Source organism: Arachis ipaensis, chromosome B5 (genome assembly GCF_059453495.1).
Source record: "Arachis ipaensis isolate K30076 ecotype BB chromosome B5, ASM5945349v1, whole genome shotgun sequence".
Lineage (NCBI taxonomy): Eukaryota > Viridiplantae > Streptophyta > Magnoliopsida > Fabales > Fabaceae > Arachis > Arachis ipaensis.
The window spans coordinates 9,671,790-9,695,659 of NC_142440.1; the positions used below are offsets into that span (position 1 = coordinate 9,671,790).

At 28.9% G+C, this 23,870-nt stretch overlaps 2 protein-coding genes across 2 annotated transcripts; one reads left to right on the forward strand and one right to left on the reverse strand.

Moving 5' to 3' along the window:
* Positions 1-13,520: 13,520 nt before the first annotated feature.
* Positions 13,521-18,325, reverse strand: LOC107642821 (uncharacterized). The gene is made up of 12 exons (XM_016346298.3): positions 17,749-18,325; positions 17,574-17,655; positions 17,367-17,433; positions 17,055-17,120; positions 16,763-16,879; positions 16,144-16,572; positions 15,480-15,883; positions 15,278-15,377; positions 15,105-15,164; positions 14,919-15,005; positions 14,660-14,788; positions 13,521-14,559 (listed from the first exon to the last, which is right to left on the reverse strand). Exons 2-12 carry the CDS (start codon positions 17,645-17,647, stop codon positions 14,257-14,259), a joined length of 1,836 nt encoding a protein of 611 aa, XP_016201784.2. The 5' UTR covers positions 17,648-17,655; positions 17,749-18,325; the 3' UTR covers positions 13,521-14,256.
* On the forward strand, positions 13,545-14,099 carry LOC107642823 (STS14 protein). Its single transcript, XM_016346299.3, has one exon. The coding sequence runs from the start codon at positions 13,545-13,547 to the stop codon at positions 14,046-14,048; it is 504 nt and encodes a 167-aa protein (XP_016201785.1). The 3' UTR covers positions 14,049-14,099.
* Positions 18,326-23,870: the final 5,545 nt, after the last annotated feature.

Consider the following 23,870-nt stretch of genomic DNA (forward strand, 5'->3'; position numbering starts at 1 on the left):
AGTCGTGTAATTTTTTTTGACATCATTTAAGACACGACTTACATAGTATATGACATGCAATAGCTTGTCTTGTCTCTGCTCCAAAACAGTTTCTGTGGCATATTTACTAGCATCACACATCAACTTAAATGGTAAATCCCAATTGAGAGGAAGTATGATGGGTGCAGAGATAAGCTTAGCTTTCAGAGTATCAAAAGTATGCATGCAGTCCTTTGTAAAAACCCTCTATGTCTTTGCTTGAAATATGGTATCCTAGAACTATACCTTCAGTTACCATAAAATAATATTTTTTCTAGTTTAAAATAAATTTTTTCTCTTGGCACCATTTCAAGACTAAAGCTAGATGTTGCAGGTAAGTATCAAAAGAATTACTAAATACAGAAAAATCATCCATAAATATCTCAATAAACTTTTCAATCATGTCAAAAAATATAGAAAGTATACACCTTTGAAAAGTTACTAGGGCATTGCATAACCCAAATGGCATCTGGTGGTAAGCAAATACTCCAAAAGAACAAGTAAACACCATTTTCTTCTAGTCTTGAGGGTCTACTACAATCTAATTATATCCTGAATATCCATACAAAAAGTAAAAAATGCATGTACAGCTAACTTCTTAAGCATCTAATCAATGAAGGGTAGGGAGAATGGTCCTTTCTAGTAGCAGTGTTAAGCCTCTTGTAGTCAATACACATTCTCCAACTGGTGACGGTTCTTGTAGGAATCAACTCATTCTTTTCATTTATAACCACTGTAACTCCCTTCTTGGGAACAACTTGCACAGGACTTACCTAAGGGCTATTAGAAATTGGGTAAATGATCCTTGCATCTCATAGCTTCATAACCTCTTTCTGGACCACCTCTTTTATAATTGGATTAAGCCGCCTTTGTGGTTGCACCACAGATTTAAAATCTTCCTCAAACAGAATTTTGTGCATACACATGGATGGGCTTATCCCCTTTAAATCACCAATGGTCCAACCAAGAGTTATTTTGTGGTCTCTCAGTACTTGTAGCAACACTTCCTCTTCACAGATGCTCAGAGAGGAGCTCAAAATCACTGGATAGGAGTCCTTTTCACCTAAAAAGGTATACTTGCGAGAAGGAGGTAAGGACTTTATATCAAGCTTGGGTGACCCCTTCTTTTTAGTAGGCACATGTGGTTCCTCCCTGGGAGGTGAAGATTCATCAGTTTCAGTTAAATTATCCTCCACAGGGGCTCCAAAGAACTTTTATTGGGTGGTTTTATGATTTTTGCATGAAGGATCTCTTTAAGGATGTCTTCTATTTTCGTATTGAATTGCGCATATGAGTCAAATTTGGGTGTCAGTTTAAATGGTTTCTTTTGTTCCTTTGTTTGATTTTGCGTCCCATGCTTGTCCTCGTCCCTATAGGTGTTTACTTCTCGCCCACCTGGGCCTCCCTGAGTTCTTCAATTTCTATTTGTCCAGCTGCCTTATCCCTAAATTTGGTAAGGATTTTGGATTTGGAGATGGTAATCATTTCTTGGAATTTTCCAGGTCGGAGGCCACTTTTCAAGGCGTGTAGGTGTACATTAGGGCTGAGGTTGGAAATCTTCATTGCCACGTTGGCGAATCTTGTCCTGTAATCTTTGAGACTCTTAAACTGGCCTTGTTTAATGGTGCTGATATAGTCAAAATCATGCACATAGATTTTTGATGCTGCAAAGTGATTGGTAAATAGTTCAGAAAACTCATTGAAACTAGTGATTGAACCTGCACGCAAACTAGAAAACTAGAGTAAAACAGCTCCGTCCAAAAAATATAGAAAAAAAGGACATAAAATTGGGTCAGAGGTGTGATTTAAAAACATCATAGACTCGAATTTTGTGACATGTATTTTGGGGTCGCCGATCCCTTCATATAGCTTCAGAGTTGGTGGGAGCATAAAGTTCTTCGGCATTTGAAAGTCCATTATCTCCTTCGAGAAAGGGTTTGTTTTCTTTCTTGATGGTTTCAGAGGTTTTGCATTCATTGCCATATTTGTCTCTGATTGGTCCTCCTGGTCATTGTTTTCCTTATCAGAATTCTTCCTGTCACCGTCGTCATTGCTCCCGCTAGTTCTGTTATCTAAGAGGTCGGCCATTTTTGCTACTTCAGCTTGAAGAGTAATATTCATGGCAACTAACTTGTCATGAGTGGGAGGAGAAGGTACGGCATCATCGGCCATAGTCCTGCAAAAAAGCAATAAAAAATCGACGTGTCGTTATTCAAAAGACTCGGCCCATGGTGGACACCAAATATTCTGACTTATAGCTCATCCACACCGAATGGAGCTCTTGCGGTGCCTTTCTCCTGTGCTACTGATTCCTCGTCAATTTGATCAATGTGAAAAAATCTGCAAAAAGAACTTCGACGCTCAAGTCAGTGTCTTAAACTTAAGATCTGAATGATCTTTTATCAGGGTTGTATATGATAATCCTCTATAGCTAGTGTAGGTCTGGATTTATTGACAATTAGTGTTAGCCAACTTGTCTCATCGTGGTCCGAGATTCTAGGTTGCCCCTTCAGAGGTGTGAAACTGGCTTTTTATTTGAATTAGTGTGTGTTTGGATTATAGTTTGCAAATAGGAGTTTGCATAAAATTGATTATGCAAACTTGATTTTGATGAAAAGTAAGTTTGTGTTAACGTAATTTATGTTTGGCAATCTTTATATCAGAATGAATTAGTGTAAAATAAATACTATTTGGATTATACTACTCAAAATCACTTTTAGATGAAAAATTACTAAAAGAGACATCAATTTAAATAATTTTTTTTATATTATCCTATTATTTTACTTTATATATTTAAATAAATCTTATTAATTTATTTTATAATAAAATTAATATTTATCTACTAAATTAAAATAACATATAAAAGTTGATGAAATATATTTTAATACATAAAAATACTAATAAATATTAAATTAAAAGATAAAACACTTATAAAATACATAAAAAAAATATCTTATACAAAATTAGTACATAAGAACACTATTATTTCTACTGCATGTGATTAATAATTTGATCCCTAATCGAGTCTCGAACACGGTCCATTTCTGCAGAAGAGCTAATGGTTAAAGTTTGATTTGAGCCTTCACCAACATAACTATTATCTTCTCCATTAAGAATGTTTGCATGTTCATATTGATTAAGAGCTTGTTTCGGTGAGCTTCTAAGAAAATATCTTTTTTTGATTTATCTTTTTTTAAAAGATCTTATGAAAAAGTAAAAGTAATTTTATGTTTGGGTATCTCATGCAAAAAGATCTTTTTATCTATCAATTATGTTTGGGTATAACAATATAAAAGTACTTTTTTATTTATTTATTAGATGAAAAATATCTTTTTTTAAGAGAAAAATATCTTTTAAAAAAAGATGTAAATTACAGCTTCTCAAAAAAGATCTTTTTTTTATTTTTCTAGTGCTTTTACTTTTACTACTAGAAATTTGCCAAACACGTTAAAAAATAAAAAAAAGATATTTTTCATTGAAAAAAGATCTTTTTTTTATCAAAATAATAGCGTCCAAACAAGCACTAAATTTGGTATCTGTTTCAAAATATCTTCTAATAAAATTATGAATAGTCATTGTTGTATACACTATCTGCACTTGAGTTTCAATTTTGAACTTGGGTATGTGTCGCAAGATAGTAAATCTATTTTTCCACGTTCAAATATGTCACATTTTTTCTTAAATTTCAAGTAATATCGTGTGAATGTTAATTGAACATTATTTTTATACCGTACTCTTATTCTAATACTCTCAATAATTTTATTCTTACAAGACTTTTTTTTTAAATCCAACATTTATGATTTTATTATTACTCTGCAATAATTTTTTTATTTAATTTATCTTTTCTAATGAGATCAATTAATCTATATTATAAAAAAAATTACAATAAAACATAATATATGAAAATTACAATTATCAAATTTACATAGCTGAATAAAAAATAAAAAATTTCAATCAAAACAAAAATAAAGTATAATAAAAAATATAAGAAAAGAACTCATATAAATAAAAAATGATAAAAATTTTATAAAATCAACCATATATATCATATGAGTAAAAGAAATATAATAAAATATACAAAAAATCATATGAACTATATCAAATAAGAAAAATAAAACAAATTTCGTATAAGATATAAACACAGGGCATAAAAGAGAGAAAAAAATTCATATGAACAAGACATAATAAGAATACTATAAAAAATTAATAACATACTTGAGAGATTAGAACACTGTAAAAAACAATATAAAAAAAATTAATAATAAAAATAAATAAAAAATAAAAATGAACAAAGCCAAATAAAAATAAAGAAAGACATTCTAAATATTAAACATAAAGAACAGTAAATAATAAAAAAAATTCATATGAGCTAAAAAATAATAAAAAATAACAATATACATGAAAAACAAAACACTAAAAAAAATAGAGAAAATTTCACTCTCCTTCTCTGCGAAATGCTAAAATGACACTCCCATCTCCTTTATTTTATAAATGTACATTTTTCTCCCTTCTAATTTTAAAAAACCTCATCTTTAATCCATTTTAAATTTTTTGTATTAACTAATGTTAACTTTATCTATTTTTTAAGAAAGAATAAATTAATTTTTTTAAAAATATCCATTAGTAAAAATTTTATTTACCAAAATACTCTTTAATAAATTATTTTTTTCTAAGATACCTACTATTCAATAATTTTTTAATTATTAAATTATAATTTTACCAAAATTTTTATTAACAATTATTTTTATATTTTACTATTAATTTTTTGATATCAATATATATTATTTTAATATTAAATAAAAAAATCTTACCACTATTAATATGTATAACAATTAATATATATTGATATTAAAAAAATCTTACTAAAATTTTTATTTAATGTTAAAATAATATATATAGATATAAAAAAATTAATAGCAAAATATAAAAAAATTGTTATAGAAAATTTTAGTAAAATCATAATTTAATAATTAAAAAATTATTGAAGGGTATTTTAGAAAAAAATAATATAATTATTAAATTTTTTAGAAATACAATTTAATCAATAAAAAAATAATTTATTAAAGGGTATTTTGGTAAGCAAAATTTAATGATAAAAAATAAATTTTTTGCTAATGGGTATTTTTTAAAAAATAATTTATTTTTTCTTAAAAAATAGATAAAGTAAACATTAGTTAACACAAAAAATTTAAAATGGATTAAAGAAGAAGTTTTTTTAAAAGTTAGAAGGGAGGAGAATGTACATTTATAACATAGAGGGGAGGAATGTGTCATTTTAGTATCTCGTAGAGGAGGAGAGTAAAATTTTCTCAAAAAAATAATATAAAAAATATTTATCATATAAATAAAATAAATATAATAAAAAATAAAAATATAAAAGATAGTATCATACATTTTATAATGTCAAATAAAAAAAATGTTCTATAATTTATTTTAATACTGTTAGTACTCTTTAATTTAGTATCATTTTGGACTATAAAATTTTATGAGAAAATTATTCTAAAAGACCGTTAGAAAGATTTAATTATTAAAAAAGACCTTTAATACTAAAATTATTAAGAAGAACCAAATCTTTTTATAATATTTAAGAAAACGAATCAAATCTTTTTATATTTAAGAAAACGAATAAAATCTTTTTATAAGGAGATAAATATATCTTTAATTATTTTTTATTTATTTTTTATAATCTTTATGTTGATAAATTTTATTTCTCTTAAAATTTTAGTAATTTCTATTAATTATTTATTTTTATTTATTTTTTATTTTTATGATCTTTACCTAACGAAAAAAAAAGACAAAAGATCATAAAAGTAATAAATAAATAAATAAATAATAAAAATTACCAAAATTTTAGAAAAAATAAAAATTTTTAATATAAAAATTATAAAAAAAATAAAAAAATAGTTAAGAATCAATATTTCCCTAACAATCTTTTAGAGTAATTCTTTTTAAATTAATTAATTAATTAATCCCAAGTGAATATTCATAAATGTCTATATAACATTGTAAATCAAATAGCATATATTAAAAATTATGCAAAATAAATAAAAAAATAGTTAAGAATATATTTATCTTCTTATAAAAAGATTTAGTTCTTCTTCTTAAATATTATAAAAAGATTTGGTCCTTCTTAATAATTTTGGTATTAAAGGTCCTTTTTAATAATTAAGTCTTCCTAACGGTCCTTTAGAGTAATTTTTCCAAATTTTATTATTTAAGACTCCTTTGTTACTTATAATTAGTATATAATAAAAATGAAAATAAAGTACAGTAAAAAGTACAATAAAAATAAAAAAAAATAAAAAAAATTCATACAAATATAATATATAATAATTACAACCAACAACATATATCATATAAATAAAAAAATTACAATAAAAAGTAAATAAAATTCATATGAATAAAATCAAATAAAAAAATAAAAAATTTTATACACAACATAAATATAGTATAATAAAAAATAAAAAAATAATTTATATAAATAAAAAATAATAAAAATATCATAAAAATTAATAAAAATAAGAATTTATATCAACAATAGTTATTATATGAATAAAAAATATAATAAAAATATAACATCAGAATACTAAAAAAATAATATAAATAAAAAATATAATAAAAACATAAAAATTAAAATATAAAAGAGTACTAAAAATAATAAAAAATTAAAATATTTACTTTGGTAGTGATTAAAACAAATTCGCAAGATTTTGATAAAAAAATTATAACAAAGAATATACACAAAAAAATTACTATAAAAATTATATAATTATTTGCATTCTTTTTATAGAAAAAAATAAAGGATAAATTTAATAAAAAAATAAAATTTTCATCTAATTCTTTCAATACTAATCAATATTTTTTAACATGAACACAGAAACTTAAATTTTTAGCTTTAAATTTGAATAGTCAATTTCGAAGTATAATATCATGTACGAGATATTTGGGTACAGATTATCTAATATAAATAAAAATATATACTTGAAATTTTCACGAAATAATGGATATAAGATTGCTCTTGTTTTATGTGTAGAAATCCGGTGTGGTGGGAATCTAACCCACTGACTTTCGGTGAAGATTCGGGCCCGTGGTCTACCTTGCTTCCTGAACTGACCCTGATAGTTACATCTTGCAAAGAAACCAATGGTCCTAATAACACAGAGTCCCAACAAGCAACAACTTCAACATACAATCTTTTTATGATTAAGACTTCCATCTTCAAAGAGGTCGAAATTTCCCCATCCTTCACTTCGCTTGTTAGCCATTAAATTTCTAAAATTGCATACTTTTATGTGGATCCTACATAAACATCTAAAGGTAAAAGGAAAACAATATGTTATGAAGACGAATGAATGAAGCAACTATTCGATTAATTCATGTGGGTTCATTCTTATCCCATATTAACATTCCTGACACTTATCAAAAACAAAAAGCTAACAAAAATTAATAAGTCATCCCATGACGGCATGACCCACGGAGAGGAAAAATAAAAGCAAAAAGAAGTGCAAGTTATTATGTGTCATTTGATTTAGGTAATATTAGAGAGATAATAATTTAAAATAATCTTATTTAATTTAGTCTTTATAATTTTATATGTATAATATTTATGATTATATATTTATTATATTAAATATTATGTATTTATTTTTGTAATATTTAATGAATAAAAAAATAAAAACAAAAACAAATTATGATTATGTATAGTTTTCAAATTATAGCCCCAAATATTTTTGTTGATTTAATAATATATTTAAGTATTTTTGTCAATTAAAATTTAGTTGAATTTGTCTAAATCTAATAAAACTACTCACCCAATACACACCTTTTTTGCATATTTCTTTTTTATCGTTTTTTTTATTACTGTTACTATTGTTGTATGTTTTTTTTCTTTTTCTTCTGATGGTAATTACAGCATTTTTTATTTTTATTTTTATTTTTGTGATGAAGGTAAAATAAAAAGAATGATATGGAGGTAAAACAAAACAAAGATGAAAAAAAAGATAATAATGATAAAAAATGAGAGGAGAAAAATTTTGAATTGTGTAAAATTTATCAGAAAAATAGCACTAAAGTTTTTTAATTGTGACAAAGAATTTTTTTTTATTTTGACGCTGAAATTTTTTAATTGTGATACATTTTTTGTTAAGAGAGTGAAACAAGAAGAATTATAAATTATCTTTTGAATTATGTAAAATTTACTAGAAATAGCATCAAATTTTTTTAATCGCAATACAAAAATTTTCTTAATTTTGACATTGAAATTTGTCAACTGTGATACAGGTTTTTATTAAGATGGTGAAGTAAGAAGAATTATGAAAATGTGAAAAAAAAAAGATGAATTGTAGAAGAGAAAGAAAAAAAAGAAAAAAAAATAAAAAAGAGAAAAATAAAAAAAAGAGATAATAGAAAAAAATAAAAAAGATAATAATGATAATAATAAAAATAAAAAAAATAAAAATAAAAACATAAAAAATACATGTATATAAATTTAACTTAATTTAAAAAAAATTAGTTAGTCTAACATTTTTATTTTAATTAGTGTCTATGAGTGTAGGCTGTATTCATTATTTATTAGTGGTAGTAAAGGTTCATTGACTTCTTATCCTTTGATGTGATCCAAATCCGGGAGTTTTCCTTGCGCATAGTGAATCAATCTAAACCCTAAACAATTTATAGTAAATGGCCATTGACTTCTTAAGAGAAATATTAATATAACAGATTATCCACACCAGTGAATCAACAACCACTAACATGACTATTAAAAGATTATCCACAATAGTCTCATTTTTATGGACAATGCTAGAAAAACAAAAAAAATAATCAGAAATTATCTTATTTATTATTTATTAATTATCGCAATAATTAATAAATATTAAATAAAACAAATTATAATTATTTTTGACTGATTTTTTTTAGTTACCAAACATTTCCACATTTTTATTAGCACAATTGAATATTGTTTCCTTATAATTATTGGTAATTGGCTCCTTTGTTCTGATTGATTGTTATTAATGAGATGGCCGGTGCTTATCCGAACTACATACAAGATTGTTAAATAATTTACTAATACTTCTATACGGCGGATAAAACTAATTTAAAAAAGTACAAATACTAAGTCAGTGTCCGAAAAATTTTAAAAATCACAAAAATAAAAAAAAATTGTGATCTACAAAATATATTTACAAATTTATATCACTAATAAAAATAACAAATAAATTTTTGAAAACTTTAAAAATACAATAAAATAATCAAATATTAAATATATATTCTTTAACAGCACATTAAAAATCAGATTTTGATATTATTTTTGTAATATAATTTAAAAATTTAATAATTTTATACAATAAATTTTTTTCTTATTCTTTCATAAAAAGACAAAAATATTTTTAAATAAAATATTTAAAAATTAAATTTTATTCCAAATTTTTTACATTCACCTTCTATATAATTATTTAAATATAAAAATTTAGATCAAATAAATAAATTATTGTCAAATATAAAAATGGTCGTTTATCTCTCATAAAAAAGTATTTTAGATAAACTATCAAAATAGTTGCATGTGCCTATTGAGAAAGAAGAGAAGCTGAGAAGCTACTATTACTACTAGGCTTTTTTTCTTTTCCCCTTTTTTCTGTTTTACTGGCCTTAGGATCTTTTCTTTTAGGCTATTTCAATTAATTAAAATCATAGGATTAATAGTCAAATTAATCTTAAAAAATTATTCTATCATTATTTTTATTTTTAAATAATTTTTTTTAATCAAATTAGGTCCCTAAAAATTTAACATTAATCTTGTCTGTCCTTCTATTTTTAGATTAACCGTTTCTATCAACGATTATACATGTGAGTGTTAATTAATACGTATATTGACAACTGTGTGCTCAGATAAAAACTGAAAAAATATATTTATTATATTACATCAAAATATATAGTCCCTGACCCCATTTGTATAAATTCTAAGTATAAAATCTACAGAGACATTAATCCATCTTGTTAAATAATGTTACAGTGATGCAAAATATCTCCTCAACTCCTATTAACACCTTTGTGTTGTTCAATTCATAAATTTTTTTATTCACTATCTTTATTTTTGAACTTTTTCACCATGACAAAAACTAAATGTCATGGAATAATCCTCCATCTACGAATAAAAAATAATAATAGTGAATCACACAATACACTCTATTTTTCATAACCTTTATTTTTGTAAACAATTTATTCATGATTCAGCAATAAAATCCCAAAACCCCCAATCATTGCCTTAATAAATAAAAAACACCATCTCAGCAAATCCTACCCTTTAGATGAACTAAACAAAATAACAATTTCATCTATCCTCTCTAAAATTGCATTCGATCATGTCAAAACAGAGTATCTAAGTTTTCCAACCAAGAAAAAATGCAAAACTTTGTAAAATCCTAACAGCAACTATCCCAACACAAAAATTCTATCCCAAAACCAACCAACATTCAACCTTAATTCCCAGTACCAACACATTCAAACTAAAAAAAAAAAAAAGGAAAGAAAAATTGACGCAGTAAGGATTCATAACAACACTAAATCTAACAACATTGTCACTCTTTAATTTATTTGTTTTGTAATATCTGTCCTAACCTTTTGTGATGAATACACCGTTAGGTCTCTTCGAATTCCATCTAAGTTTTATCATGCAAAAAAATATGCTAGGATATTTAACCTTAACTTTATCAAACTTAGATGGAAAAATCTTCGCTGCAAATTTGGCTGGCAGCAGTTGAGATTATTACATATAAAGGAAAAATTATTAAGTACATAGTATAAGATGAAATGAAGAATGAGATTATTAAACCAATTTTTAAAAAAAAAAAAAATTCATCAGAGTACATACATACCATTGCATAATGGTCAGCTCAGCTTGATAAAGTGTAACAACTAACAACCTTAACAATAGAATAAACTAAAGGAATTGCATCTAATAGAATCGAGGAAAAAGTGTTACCTGACAGAAGATTTGAATCATTGTTCACAGCCGTTACTTTCAACTAGTCCAATGAAACATGCATGCCTTCTAAAAATGCCACATTATACTCATTAACTACCTCTACAGATAGAGTAAAATGAGATATGTTTACATTAGGGTGTGTTTTAGGTACATCTTGATTGGTGAAATCTCCCCCAAAAGTGGTCATGACATTATTAGAGCATTCTAAAGTCTGCATGAAAGGCATATCATTCTGAATAATGAAAGGAAGTTGGTTGCACACAGTTGAAGACATGAATAAGTGATTTCCAAAAGAAGGCTGGTCTAGTAATATGGTAAAATAATTAATTAGGGGGTTGCATTTGACATGGAAGGGGTTCATTACTTGAAGGCACATATGGCATATATGGGCCACCATCACTTAATGGTGATGCATGCCAAGTTGATTCGACATTGATGTCATTGCCAAAAAAAGTTCTTATTCTCCAATAAAGATTTAAACCACACTTTATAATTAAAAATTATGTGCATGTTGTGGTCTATTACTTGATCAATAAAGAATTCGTCACGATTAACAAATTTCACTTTAAGGCAACCACTATGGTAGAGATGACATCTCTCTAAGAGCTGTTTATAATCTTGAACTATGAAAGTAGCGAGATCCTTTTTTGAATTGTTATTTGCATGACATTAGCATTAGCATCTATGAACACCAAATAGTTGGATATAACGTTACTAAAACTCCTATAGAACAATGCAGGATCTCTCCAACTTCTTAAATTTATAGGATGAAATACATAAAATATAATAATATTAAAAGTAAATCACAGTGACACAAAATAAATTGAAAGATAAATTATAAAATAGAAAAGAATTACAAGCGTAATGTGATATGAAATTACCTTTTCGATAAAGAACCCTACTTTCACTATCATTACCATAACCATGTTTATTTAATACATGTTTTTTAATTATTATATAAAACTTTAAAAATCAGTTAATGAACAATCCTATTGGCTATTGCCTTCTATTATTACTAGAATTCTAATATAGTGAAAACTCGTGTGTAGAGTAATGCAGTTAATTTTATGTGAAGTTGATAATTAAAATTTAAAGAGTTATTAGATAGAAGTGTTTAAAATGTCTATTTTTTAAAGATGTTTTTTAGTAATCAAAATTTAATACATATAATTAATTAAACCGTATTATTTTTGTCAAAATTAGGCTAGTTAAATTAATTTGACCGAAAAAATAATGAATCAAATCTTAAACTAGTCTACATTAATATTATTTTTTATAAAAAATAACTACAATACCTTTATTATAGAAAATGACTAAAATATTTCTATTATATACATTAATTTTGAGAATTCTAAATTCTAGTCTTATATTAATTTAGACCAATTTAAAATTTAATTCACTATTTTTTCGATTAAATTAATTTGTCAGACTTAATTTTGACAAAAATAACGCGATTTTATCGATTATATATATTAAATTTTAATTAATAAAAAATATCTTTAAAAAATATTTTAAATATCTTTATCTATATAATTTCTTAAAAATTATTAAATAATTTAACGAATTAAATTATCATTCAACCGTCTATTAACTTTACAATAATGCTAGGAATCAAGAGGGTACCAGGCAAAAACTAGCCAAATGCTTCTGAATGAATTCAAAATCTCTACGTGAATGGTGCTTGTACTAGGCATTATGATGTTTCTTCTAAGTATTAGAATGTTTCTTTTTCATACTAAATGGATGTTCTTTTATATATTTTATAAATTTCTTTATATACTAAGAATCGGGATTGTTGGAAGTTCCATGATCCCACCCTTATTTCTCCAATATATCATTCAGAATTTTAATTTGGAGTGAGAAGCAATTAATATAAAATATTATAAATTAAAAACAAATAAAATTAATTAAATATATTTATAAATTAGTTAAGTTGTTTATTTTTTGCTGATCACCTCTTGGTTTTGTATACTTTTCCTTAACAAATGACTATTTGTACTTATAAAAGATGAAAACGCTAACATATGTAGCTATACTAGATCAAAATTAAACTTGTACCCACGCAAGATGTCCTTCGTGTGACGAAAGTACGCCACGTGGCACTCCAACCCTCTAAAGACAGGGTACTTTTGTCACATGGAGGTATCTTGCGTGGGTACAAGTTTAGTTTCGATTTAGTGTGAATATATATGTCAGCGTTTTCATCTTTTATGGGTACAAATAGTCATTTATTTCTTTAAAATTAGTACGAGTTTCTACCTTATAGATTCTAGTAAAATTAGATGTACCGTAAGTAAATACTAGAAAAGCCAAGTAAATAAAAGATTGAATTGGTGGATGGATCCATAAATGATAGAGCAATACAGCTTGCAGTAACAGTAATGTCAATGTCTTCCAGTCAAAGGCTGCGGTTCACCCTCCAATGCCTTCTTGCACCGCACCATGTTTAAGGGCAACACGGTAAATCCACACCTTCATCTCTATCCGCACCTTAAGAAGAAACTTCCTTTCACCTACACACACTTCTCTGCATCCTAAATTCAAAATGCAGCGTTCTACTCTGTTCTCGCTTCTTCTTCTTCTTGCCATGTTCCTTCTCGTAAGCGAAGGAGCAACGACACCGCCAGCGAAGGAGTACTTAGACGCACACAACGAAGCAAGAGCCGCAGTGGGAGTTCAACCTCTCAGCTGGAGCGACAAGCTGGCCAACGCCACCAGCCTAATGGTGCGCTACCAGAGGAACAACATGGCCTGCCAGTTCGCCAACTTAACGGCCAGCAAGTACGGCGGCAACCAGCTCTGGTCAGGATCTGCGGCCGGCGTGGCCCCACGCACGGCGGTGGAGGAGTGGGTGAAGGAGAAAGAATTCTACAACCACAGCAGCAATACGTGCGTGTCGAACCACGAGTGCGGCGTTTACACGCAGGTGGTATGGAGGAACACGGTGCAGCTTGGTTGCTCCCAAGCCATTTGCGTGAAGGACAAAGCTAGCTTGACCATTTGTTTCTATGACCCCCCTGGAAATGTCATTGGAGAGTCTCCTTACTGATCCTCGTGTATTCTCAATTCCCAAATAAAAATCAATTTCGTTTTCTCTTTCTTTTTATGAGGAATTAGCGAGTGCATGCACTTCATATAAATGGCAACATATTATCATTATTTACTCACACCCTTCACTGCTACTTTGTACAAAAAGAATTACATTACATAGAGTAAACACATTAACAAGTAACATTGCCAAATTGCCAAATAAGTAATCATTTGAGCATGTCCTTAGATATGAGATATCGAAAATTGAAGTTATGTGGAATCCATTCTATGCATTTTCGTGATTTCACCACCTGCCATTTCTTCACACTCTTTCTAAGGGATTCTGGCAAAGAATCTTGGATCATCTCCATAACCTGACTTGGGCATAGTTCTAAGTCCTTGGTGAATGACTCAACAAGCTTTGGTAGTAGTAATTTTTTATCCTTCCGTACCCCAAATGTAGCTCGAATGTACTCATCCTTTGCTGCTTCTAGCTCTTGAATCACCCTCTTCGCTGTATATACACGTACCTGCCATGAATATAAATATTGGATTAGCATTTAATTATCGAAAATGGGGTTGCTATGTAAATAAATTGCACAGGTTCACAGCTAAGAAGTGGTTGAATACCGCTGGATCAGAATGGTTCCCTGAACAGAGTGCAAAGTGTGAAAGAGGCTCAGGATGCTCCATCGCATATCCTAATCTTCCATCTGCACTTCTGAATTTGCTCTTTTGAGAAAAGAACAAACGTAGCCACTGCAGGAACAAACAAGTTTTAAGAAGCACCATTTTAATCACTAGTACTATATTGGATTAACAACTATAATTCATATGTTCTACTTCTACATGTTCTATCGTATTAATAGGTTAGGATCATAGGGTGAACCTGTCCAGGACGAGAAATCCGGCATCCGAGTATAATGTTTTGTATTGTGTCTGCAGTAACAGTGTAGCCACCAACATTATATGCAGCCTGCAAAGGCCAATCAAGCAGAGAAGGTTATGTTATGAGTTTCATCCTTCAATGACTGACTATAAAAGATGCTACTAGCCTACTAACTTCACTATTTACCTTGAGAAGAAGAAAAGCTCTTTTCACATTGTTTTGTGGAATTCCATAAGCCAAAAATGCCTATTAAATACCAATGAACACATTATAAACCAGCAAATCAAAGGGAACAAATGTGTGAAGAGTATACAAGAAAGCAAGAGTTTTATCTTTTTGAGGATAATTATTATTATTACATGCATCACCAAAGCATTGTGTACATTGATCCAGAAAGCTAGCTTCTCTTCATGTTTCAACTTCCCAGGATTTACTTCTTCTAATCGACTAATAAGTGACCTGAAACAACATTAAAAATTAAGGGGCATGAAAAAATAAGTTAATGAACTATGTACTATCTTCATTATTCATTAACTTAGTTGGATATTTTAATAAGCTCACCTGAAATGCTGGAGCAACTTATCAGCATCGCCTGATTTATGAATTTCTCTATAAATCCATGTTACTTCAACCATGGTGCTGTAAGGTCCACTGAACTCCTTGAGTCCTTCAACATGGAATGGATTGTCTAACCGAGCATCGAAGGAGGAATTGTTCCTGAACCTTGGACTCCACATGTCACCTTGATCTCCAATGGAGAAGGCACTGGTTGAGGACAAGGATGAAGTGGGAGACAAAAGGCCGGGATGCAATGATGGAGGGTCTGCAAGCTTGCAATATATAGCTGATATGCATTTGATCATGTCCTCGGAAAGTTTGTTAGGTGTCTCTAGAACATGATCGGATATTCGCGTACCCAGATGTTCTGCCAGACTAACTATATTTGGTGGATTGCTTTGGCCATACTGTATAAATTTACAAACAACTCAAAGTCAAAATCCAAAGGCTTCCACTCCATCAATATTGTCATGTTTTTTCTTTGAAAACAATGTGAGAGTTTAGAATAATCAAGACAGTGTTCTACCAAGTTGATGATCAAGGTGGCAAGCTGGATATGAAAGTTTCTCAGGAAAGAAAATACAGAAATATTGTGTCTTTTGTCCCTATATCTATTGTCCTAGTTTTGTGACAAAAACAGTTTGCATATTCTTGAGACTAGATTTACCTCCATCATGGACAATGGTTGAGAATGACAGGCACGGGGTGGTTTAGTTAAAGGTTCTGATGGTGGAGAAGATCTTGTAAATGCTGAATAATGCGACAATGAAGAATGGCAACGGTAAACTCCAGAGTACATATGCATGTCTTCTGGAAGATTTCCTTTGGATTCTTTTCCCCGAGTCTGAGGCTCATGACTATTATTTGATTGTACTGCAGAGCATTCTGTTTTGGTTAAGACTTGAGGCTTAGAAACTTGAGTGAGCCGAGGTTGCGGCGTTGCTTGAGGAAGCTTCACAGTCTCCTCCTTGGTGGAAGGAGAGACAGAAGATAAGTGTTGCTCAAAAGCTTTACGGTATAAAGAGAGAAGATGTTGCTCCAAATACACAACTTCCAACTCTAACACTGCAATCTCCTTGATTAACTCTGTGGCTGGCTGGAGTTACAATATAACATTGTAAACAAGAGTTGATGATATTTGATAAACAGAAAGAAATCAAAGACACAAAACTCATATACACTTGTAAGGTCAATGTTCTTAATAGCATAACATTACATGTAACATAATTCCATTAATCATTCATAGCTATAGATAATATGATTAAGAGAAACAAAGAGAAATCTACCTTGGACATGGTATTATCATTTGGATTAACAAGAGATGAAGGCCTGTATCCAAGTGCCTTTTCTAGGGTGCATCTAACTTCAAATTGGTCTTGTAATCTTCTCTCTAGTTGTAGAATCTACACAGAAATAGACAGAGTAAATAAGACAGAAATATTCTGAGTAGTCACTAGAAAAAAGCTGAACTGAAGCATGATGAAGTGATCATGGCTAAATGGGCTATATAGTGCAGTAAAAAGGTAAAGTCATGAGTCATGAGCCATGACCAATAACAATTATGGTATTGTATTGTACCTCTTGCTTGAGAGTAGTGTGGACTTCATTTCTAGCTTTAGTGCATTCTGTGAGGTAACCCATATCCTGTAACCAAATCAAACCCATACTTGTTAAGAGTCACAAAAGTCCTGCTACTCAAACAGAATTTGTTGTATGTGGGGGACTATATCCAATGATGTCACGGATCATTAATGTCTCAACAAAATGCAAACAGATTAACTAACTCTCTATCTCAAATCATATATACCATTTACACAATTCAATTCTATGTAAAAAATGAAAAAGAAAACAAAAAATTGTTATTTCAGCATCATGAACGGTTCACTATACCAGCTTCATTGAGTCTAATGCCTCAAGTTGATTATCATGTTCCTCCACTCCTTTCTTAACAGGAAGACTGTCACGTAGAAACAGAAAACACATTAAAAAATAGAAACAAGTTGTCATGTGTAAACATTTACAAGTATGTGAAGAACACCAATCCATGCAACAAACAATAGAAGCGAAAAATTGAAGCATATGAAACAGAAGGTATACCTCTTTGAACGCTTGTGTCTTGAAGTGAATCTCAGCCCAAGAATTTTGTTTTCTCCACTTCTCTCAATCCCCATATCTAAAACTGAAAGCCACCCAAATCAAGAGTTATTCACATAAACAACAAAATCAACGGTGGATAAAAAAAAGCAATAGAGAGTCACTGGAAACATCATACCAAGGAACTTAACAATCAAGAACTCTCAACAAACTTCCCAAATGGATTCTAAATCGGCCAAATGAGTTGCCAGAGACCATTAAATAGATTCTAAACTGCCAAGACTTCACATGCGACTTTGCATTTCAGCATAGTTCAGTTTCCTTCCAGGAAGTAACCACAAAGTGATGATGATCACTTGCTGCTAGCATAATCTTCCGGGACATAAGAGATATATCTTTTCATAAAAACCATGGATGTAAGGGAGATAAACAAAAGAATTTCCCTTTTGACCACTGAACCTTGTCGTTGAAGAGTGAAGAGTTGTGACACTGCTAGTGCTGTGCTGCCACAACTACAAGCCTTTGTAAAGGGTGGCCTTTTTGCATTGCATTAAAAGGAGAGTGTCCCTTTAATTGAAGAATGAAGTCCTCTTTTTAGCTTTAATAGAATAATAATAACTTTGACAATGGTGAATGAACGAGGGGAAAAAGATGTCAAAGCTTCAAAAAGTTGCCAAAATCTCAGTCTAACTCTATCAAACTCTACAGAGATCCAAGGTATGAGAGGCTCAACTGTTTAGAGTTGACTGTTAAGTAAGTGCAGACTCAACATATAAACAAAGATAAAGATGCATATTCATTATTTATTCTATTACTATACTATATGATAATAAGTTATAATAATAAATTAGTGTGTACAGAATGAATAGAAAAACAAATAAGTCAGCAAATCACAATTGGTAATATAGCAGGCCATATTTTCAACATTCTATTCTCTTGTTGGAAAGCAAGTGGGAGTTGGTGACCGTCCGTCCACCATTTTGTCTCATTTTGCATCCATCCCTTAATTTAATCGTAATATTAGCAATTAGGCCAATTGATTTGATGGAACCACAACCAAGACAAAATATAATGTGGGACAAAATTCAGATAGTAGTTCACTTTTAGTTGAAAAAGATACACTATGATTGTAGTAACGGGGTAGCATTTATTTTTTAGTTACATTGCTACAAGTCTCTTCTACGGTGTCTAAAATTCACTTGTAAGATTAAAAAATAAAAAGACAAATCTCACCTTACTTCAACACTATTAGTTTTGCCAGATAAAAAGAGAGAACAAGTGAGATGGTAACAAAAAACTGGATTGCAAGAAAGAAAAGCAAGGATTTAGTTACCTCAAAAGGGATGAAAGGTAAGGGATAAAGGACATTGGATACTTTGAAAGGAATAGAGAGTTATTGTGGGGTTTCTGTTTCTCTTTGTAAAAATGGCTTTTTAGAGGAGATACCCATATTGTCCTTGAGTATTTAAGGGACTAATGTTTGTCAAAGAATCCACAAATATAATATAATATGTTAATGGTGGGGTATTTGACCTTTAACCTTTTGCATAACCAATACAAGAAGAAAAGGATTGGAGTGAGGTAATGTGACCTGTTTCTCCCTTACTGTCTTCACACAAATTCTACTGACAAACAACGTTGCACACATGCGGAGACAGATTAAAAGAGAAAAGATAAAGGACACCGAGGAAGAACCATGTTGAAACTCAAGCTACATGTTTAGAGAGACAATAATAAATGCATGATATTTATTAAGCATATGACAATGGCATTACTTCTAGGGGAAATCAATTTTAATTTAACATCTGAATCATTATTATCTATTTTTTGAAACATCAAAATATGTAAGTGACAAATTTGACAAAAAAGCACTGTGAAGCTATATATTATATCTATGAAGATAGGAACTACAAAACAACATGCATGCTGAGGTAGTCTTTGGAAGCATCTGATATTTTAAGCCTTCAATCCAGACTCAAAGTTTCTGGTTTCAATAAATAAACAAATGAAACTTCTATTTTATCTTACTATACACTGCATACAAGTCAGAAGGCCAATGTTCAATGCCAGAAACGACCAAATACTAAACATAAATTAAGCATATAATTAAATATGCTTATTATGAGGTTTCAGATCAAGCAAATATAATGGATCAATATTCAAATCAATCTAGACAAACATGCTTCCTAGATCCATGTAATTATCGAAAATTTATGTAAGGATATATAGTTTTTAATTGAGGATTATTATAAATTACAAAAATTTATGGCATCCCTATAATGAAGATAAAAGTTCACATAGTTCTATATCACTAAGATTCTCCACAAATTAATTAAATAAAAAATCAATTTACAAATCCAAGGGATAGATTAGGTAGGTGAACCGTGAACCATATGAACATGCATACTTAAGGGATTGTTTGGACGCTATTTTAAAAAAAAAAATTTAATGATTTTTTTAAAAGATTTTTTATAAAAGTAAAAGTGATTTTATATTTGGATATATTATGTAAAAAGATCTTTTTATCTATCAATTATGATTGGATAAAATAAGATAAAAGTACTTTTTTGTTTATTTATTATGTAAAAAATATATTTTTTTTAAAAAAAATCTTTTAAAAAAAGATATAAATTGTAACTTATCAAAAAAATTATTTTTTTTTGATTTTTTAGTGCTTTTATTTGTTAAACACACTAAAAAATAAAAAAAGATCTTTTGATTGAAAAAAGATATTTTTTGTGGATTTAATGATGCCGAAACAAATATTAAATAGTAAAATTGTTTTACAGTAAGTTAAAAAATGATTTGACTGTCACACTCTTTTTTTCCTTCTTCTTTTTTTTTTTTTTGGATGAAATTGATAAAAGAAGACAAATTAGAAGTTATATAGAATAATTGAATTCAGAAGAAGCTTGAAGCTCAGGGCTTCCAAACGAGTATGAAGAATGGTACTTGCTATATTTATGTGATAGGTTTGTCGTTGTTGCCACTTGCCAGCTATATTACATTAGCTTATAGTGTTTGTTTGTTTGTTTTCATATGAACAAACCAAAATAATTTTGAAAACACATCATTGTTAAAAGCAAACTAAAGTTGATTTTCATATGACCGTATAACCTTTGAGACTGAAGTACTTTGTCTCAAACAGTGACATTAGCTACTGGAAAGATCACAATCATTACGTGCTTGATTATTTTGTATTTATCTACCTTTTTTTCACCATCTGTAATAATTAATAATACGAAATTTCGAAATTAATGGCTCCTTAATTACTTCCTCTTTGGAAATGTCTGCAAAAATACCTACAAATAAATTATTTATTAAGAAGTTTCTTTTATATATAGTAAAGAAAAATTGAAGTTTATAGAATACTATACATAGCATAATTAATGCATGGGAATTTTGAAACAAATTTGAATACCTGAAGAAAATAAACACATGCACATACATGACGCATCTTTATTATTTCATTGTCTTTGTTCTTTTTGTTCTGTATGACAGGAATCACAAATGCATGCAGCATTTGTTAATAGTGATGATAATAACAATGCTTCCCTTGCCTTATGGAATATTATTACTTGCCATATTATATGAGAATGGAAAATGAAAATAAAAAAAAGAGAGAAAGTGACTATTCAAACAGAGTTTTAAATATGTTGGGCAAATAATTAATAGCCCCAGGAAGAGAGCACATCATAAGCATTATTGTATCCAAAATGTGAATCAAAATTTTGGTGTAGCAGTGAAAAGAGGGGGCCTGTGGGGTTGGTTCTCAATAGTCCTCATCCGAAAATGGTGCCTCGAGTTAGCAAAACTTACATTATAGCAAAACATTTTGGTACAAATTAAATGTCTGTGTAAGAGGCTAATTAATATGGACACATTAGTACATTGCATAACATAAGGCCCTATTAGTCTATTAGTATTTAAAATGTAGAATCCGAATTGTGTGACAGAAAAGGCGAACTTTCCAAAGAGGTTAGGACAAGGTAGTCAATGCCAATCATATATAACCATCATTAAAGCATCTTTCCTCCTATTTCTCTATCTGTCCCCACTCATACCTCCATAATTTAACTACTTTTCATTCTCTTCATAATTATTTCCTTATTACCACATACTTTGTATTCTTCAACTTCATCAAATTAAAGCTTCTAGCTTAGCATAGCATGTATATATATATGTTTAATATAATATTAGAGTATTATTAGATAATGTACTTTAATTAATCTCTGTACCTTAGGCAGAATGACAACTCGTATGTGTGTGTTCTTAATTAAGCAAAACTGCTCCAACTTAATTAAGGAAGGTAGTAGGTAAAAGCGATCACATGGCAGTAGTGGCAAGAACAAATTGAGAGATAGGTAATTTGCAAATGAGGATTATTTTGAAAGAAGCTAATATTATGATATCACTTCTTCTAAAATCTTAAATTGATAGGAGATAATATAAATATTTATATTTTTAATATTTATTTTTTAAGTAAGATTTTTTTTTTAATTGTCTTATGCTATTTTTTTTTTAAGTTTTAGAATTCACTAAATATCAAACTCTAGATGTAGTTTTCATGTATGTGACGGCAACACCATGCATTCATGCACCTTCCCCATATCACTTACATAATGAAATCATGAGTTAATCATAGCTGCAGTAAAGATTTTAACTTCTACTATGTCGATTCACTGGGATAGAAATAGGCCCTCAGTCTCGTTCGTAATAGCTACATTTGTAATATAGTTAATTAACTTGAGTATGGTATTGTTATAGATTTTTTTTTTAAAACACTAAGTTTGGTTAGCGTGAAGTTTATTAAAATACCTAGTACTTTCTTTTTTTAGAAAAATATATACATATATTTAAAAAAAAATAATTTCTTATCAAAAAGTTACTTATATCATTATATGTAATATACTAAATTTAATATTTGTAATAATATTTTAACTTTTAACTTTTAAGTATTTAAAATATGAAAATGTATTTATAAAAAGATATAACAAATTTTTTAAAAAAATAATATTTTTAATAATGAAAAAATTATTTATATACTTATTTATATCAGGCCTGCTATACATACAAGCAATTTTGACTTACAAGCTATACAAGTTGGTCAAAGTCCACGAAAAAAACACATGCACCACTCTTTTAGAATTGAACGTCCAATACACGCGCCTTAATTACCCTTCCACAACACGTTCACTCTTCCTCTTCTTCCTCAATCAAAACGCAAACCGTTCAAATTCAAGAAACATTCGAAACAAACTACGATTTTACAGAAACGTTCCAACTCCTTGTGAAAAGTAGAAGAAATCAAGAAAAAAAAGATACAAATCTCCATAAAAAAATCACCAGAAAAAACGAAGAAACATTATTCAAGGTACTGTTTTACTATTCTTCTAGGTTTTTTTTAGATTGTCTCTGCCATGTGTCTCATCATTAACCAGCAAAACATTAAAAGATTTCAAGAAGAAAATATACTCTCTCCCCCATGTTTTGGGTGTATTTCTTAAATCTTTTGGGTGTATTTCTGTAACCGTTTAGGTGTATTTCTATAAACCTTTCTATAATCGTTTGGGTGTATTTCTGTAATCGTTTGGGTGTATTTCTGAAGTTCCATTATTTTCAAAACAATTTCAAAGCTTGATTTCAGAAACCATGAAAATCGAAAAAAAAAACGAAGCAAGAATATAGAGAGAGAAAACGCACGTAAATGGCGAAGAAAAACAACGAATAAAAAGATAAAGAGAGAACGCACAAAGGAGATCTAACAAATTTAGCAAGAAACTCGAAAAAAGAAACGAAATCTTTTGAAAAATAGAAGTTATATATTTGCGCATTAATTGATTTGAATTGATTTAAAAGTCTGTTAAAGAGGCATGTAACCTAAACAGCGCGTTTAGTGGGTTTCGTTCTCTTCAAGCTTGTAAAGCTTGTAATCGCAAAACACTTGTATGTAAAGATTTTCTCTATTTATATTTTAATAAATAGACTGAATCTATTAATAATTAGATGTTCAAAACACATTAAATTTAAATTTATTGTATCTCATATCAAATAAAAAAAATAGACTCTTAATAGACCACCTAACCTATTTTCATTTTTATCATCTACCGTATCTATCACTTAGACATCAAAATTCAAAATTATGATATGCTTCTAAGTTCTAACTAATAACTAATACGTTATTTAACTACATTCATTATTGAATATTATTTACATGTAATTTTAGCTAGCAGATTGTGCTTCACTTTTTAGTAATTTACTAATTTCTCTTAAAACAATGCAAAAGGAATAATAAAGCTA

Excerpts from the sequence above, each read along its gene's own strand:
- LOC107642823 (XM_016346299.3), top strand. The coding sequence starts at position 13,545 with ATGCAGCGTTCTACTCTGTTCTCGCTTCTTCTTCTTCTTGCCATGTTC.
- LOC107642821 (XM_016346298.3), bottom strand. The coding sequence starts at position 17,647 with ATGGGGATTGAGAGAAGTGGAGAAAACAAAATTCTTGGGCTGAGATTC. Across the intron at positions 15,006-15,104 it reads GAGCTTTTCTTCTTCTCAAG|GCTGCATATAATGTTGGTGG; the intron begins GTAAATAGTGAA and ends TGGCCTTTGCAG. Across the intron at positions 14,789-14,918 it reads GGATTTCTCGTCCTGGACAG|TGGCTACGTTTGTTCTTTTC; the intron begins GTTCACCCTATG and ends TTGTTCCTGCAG.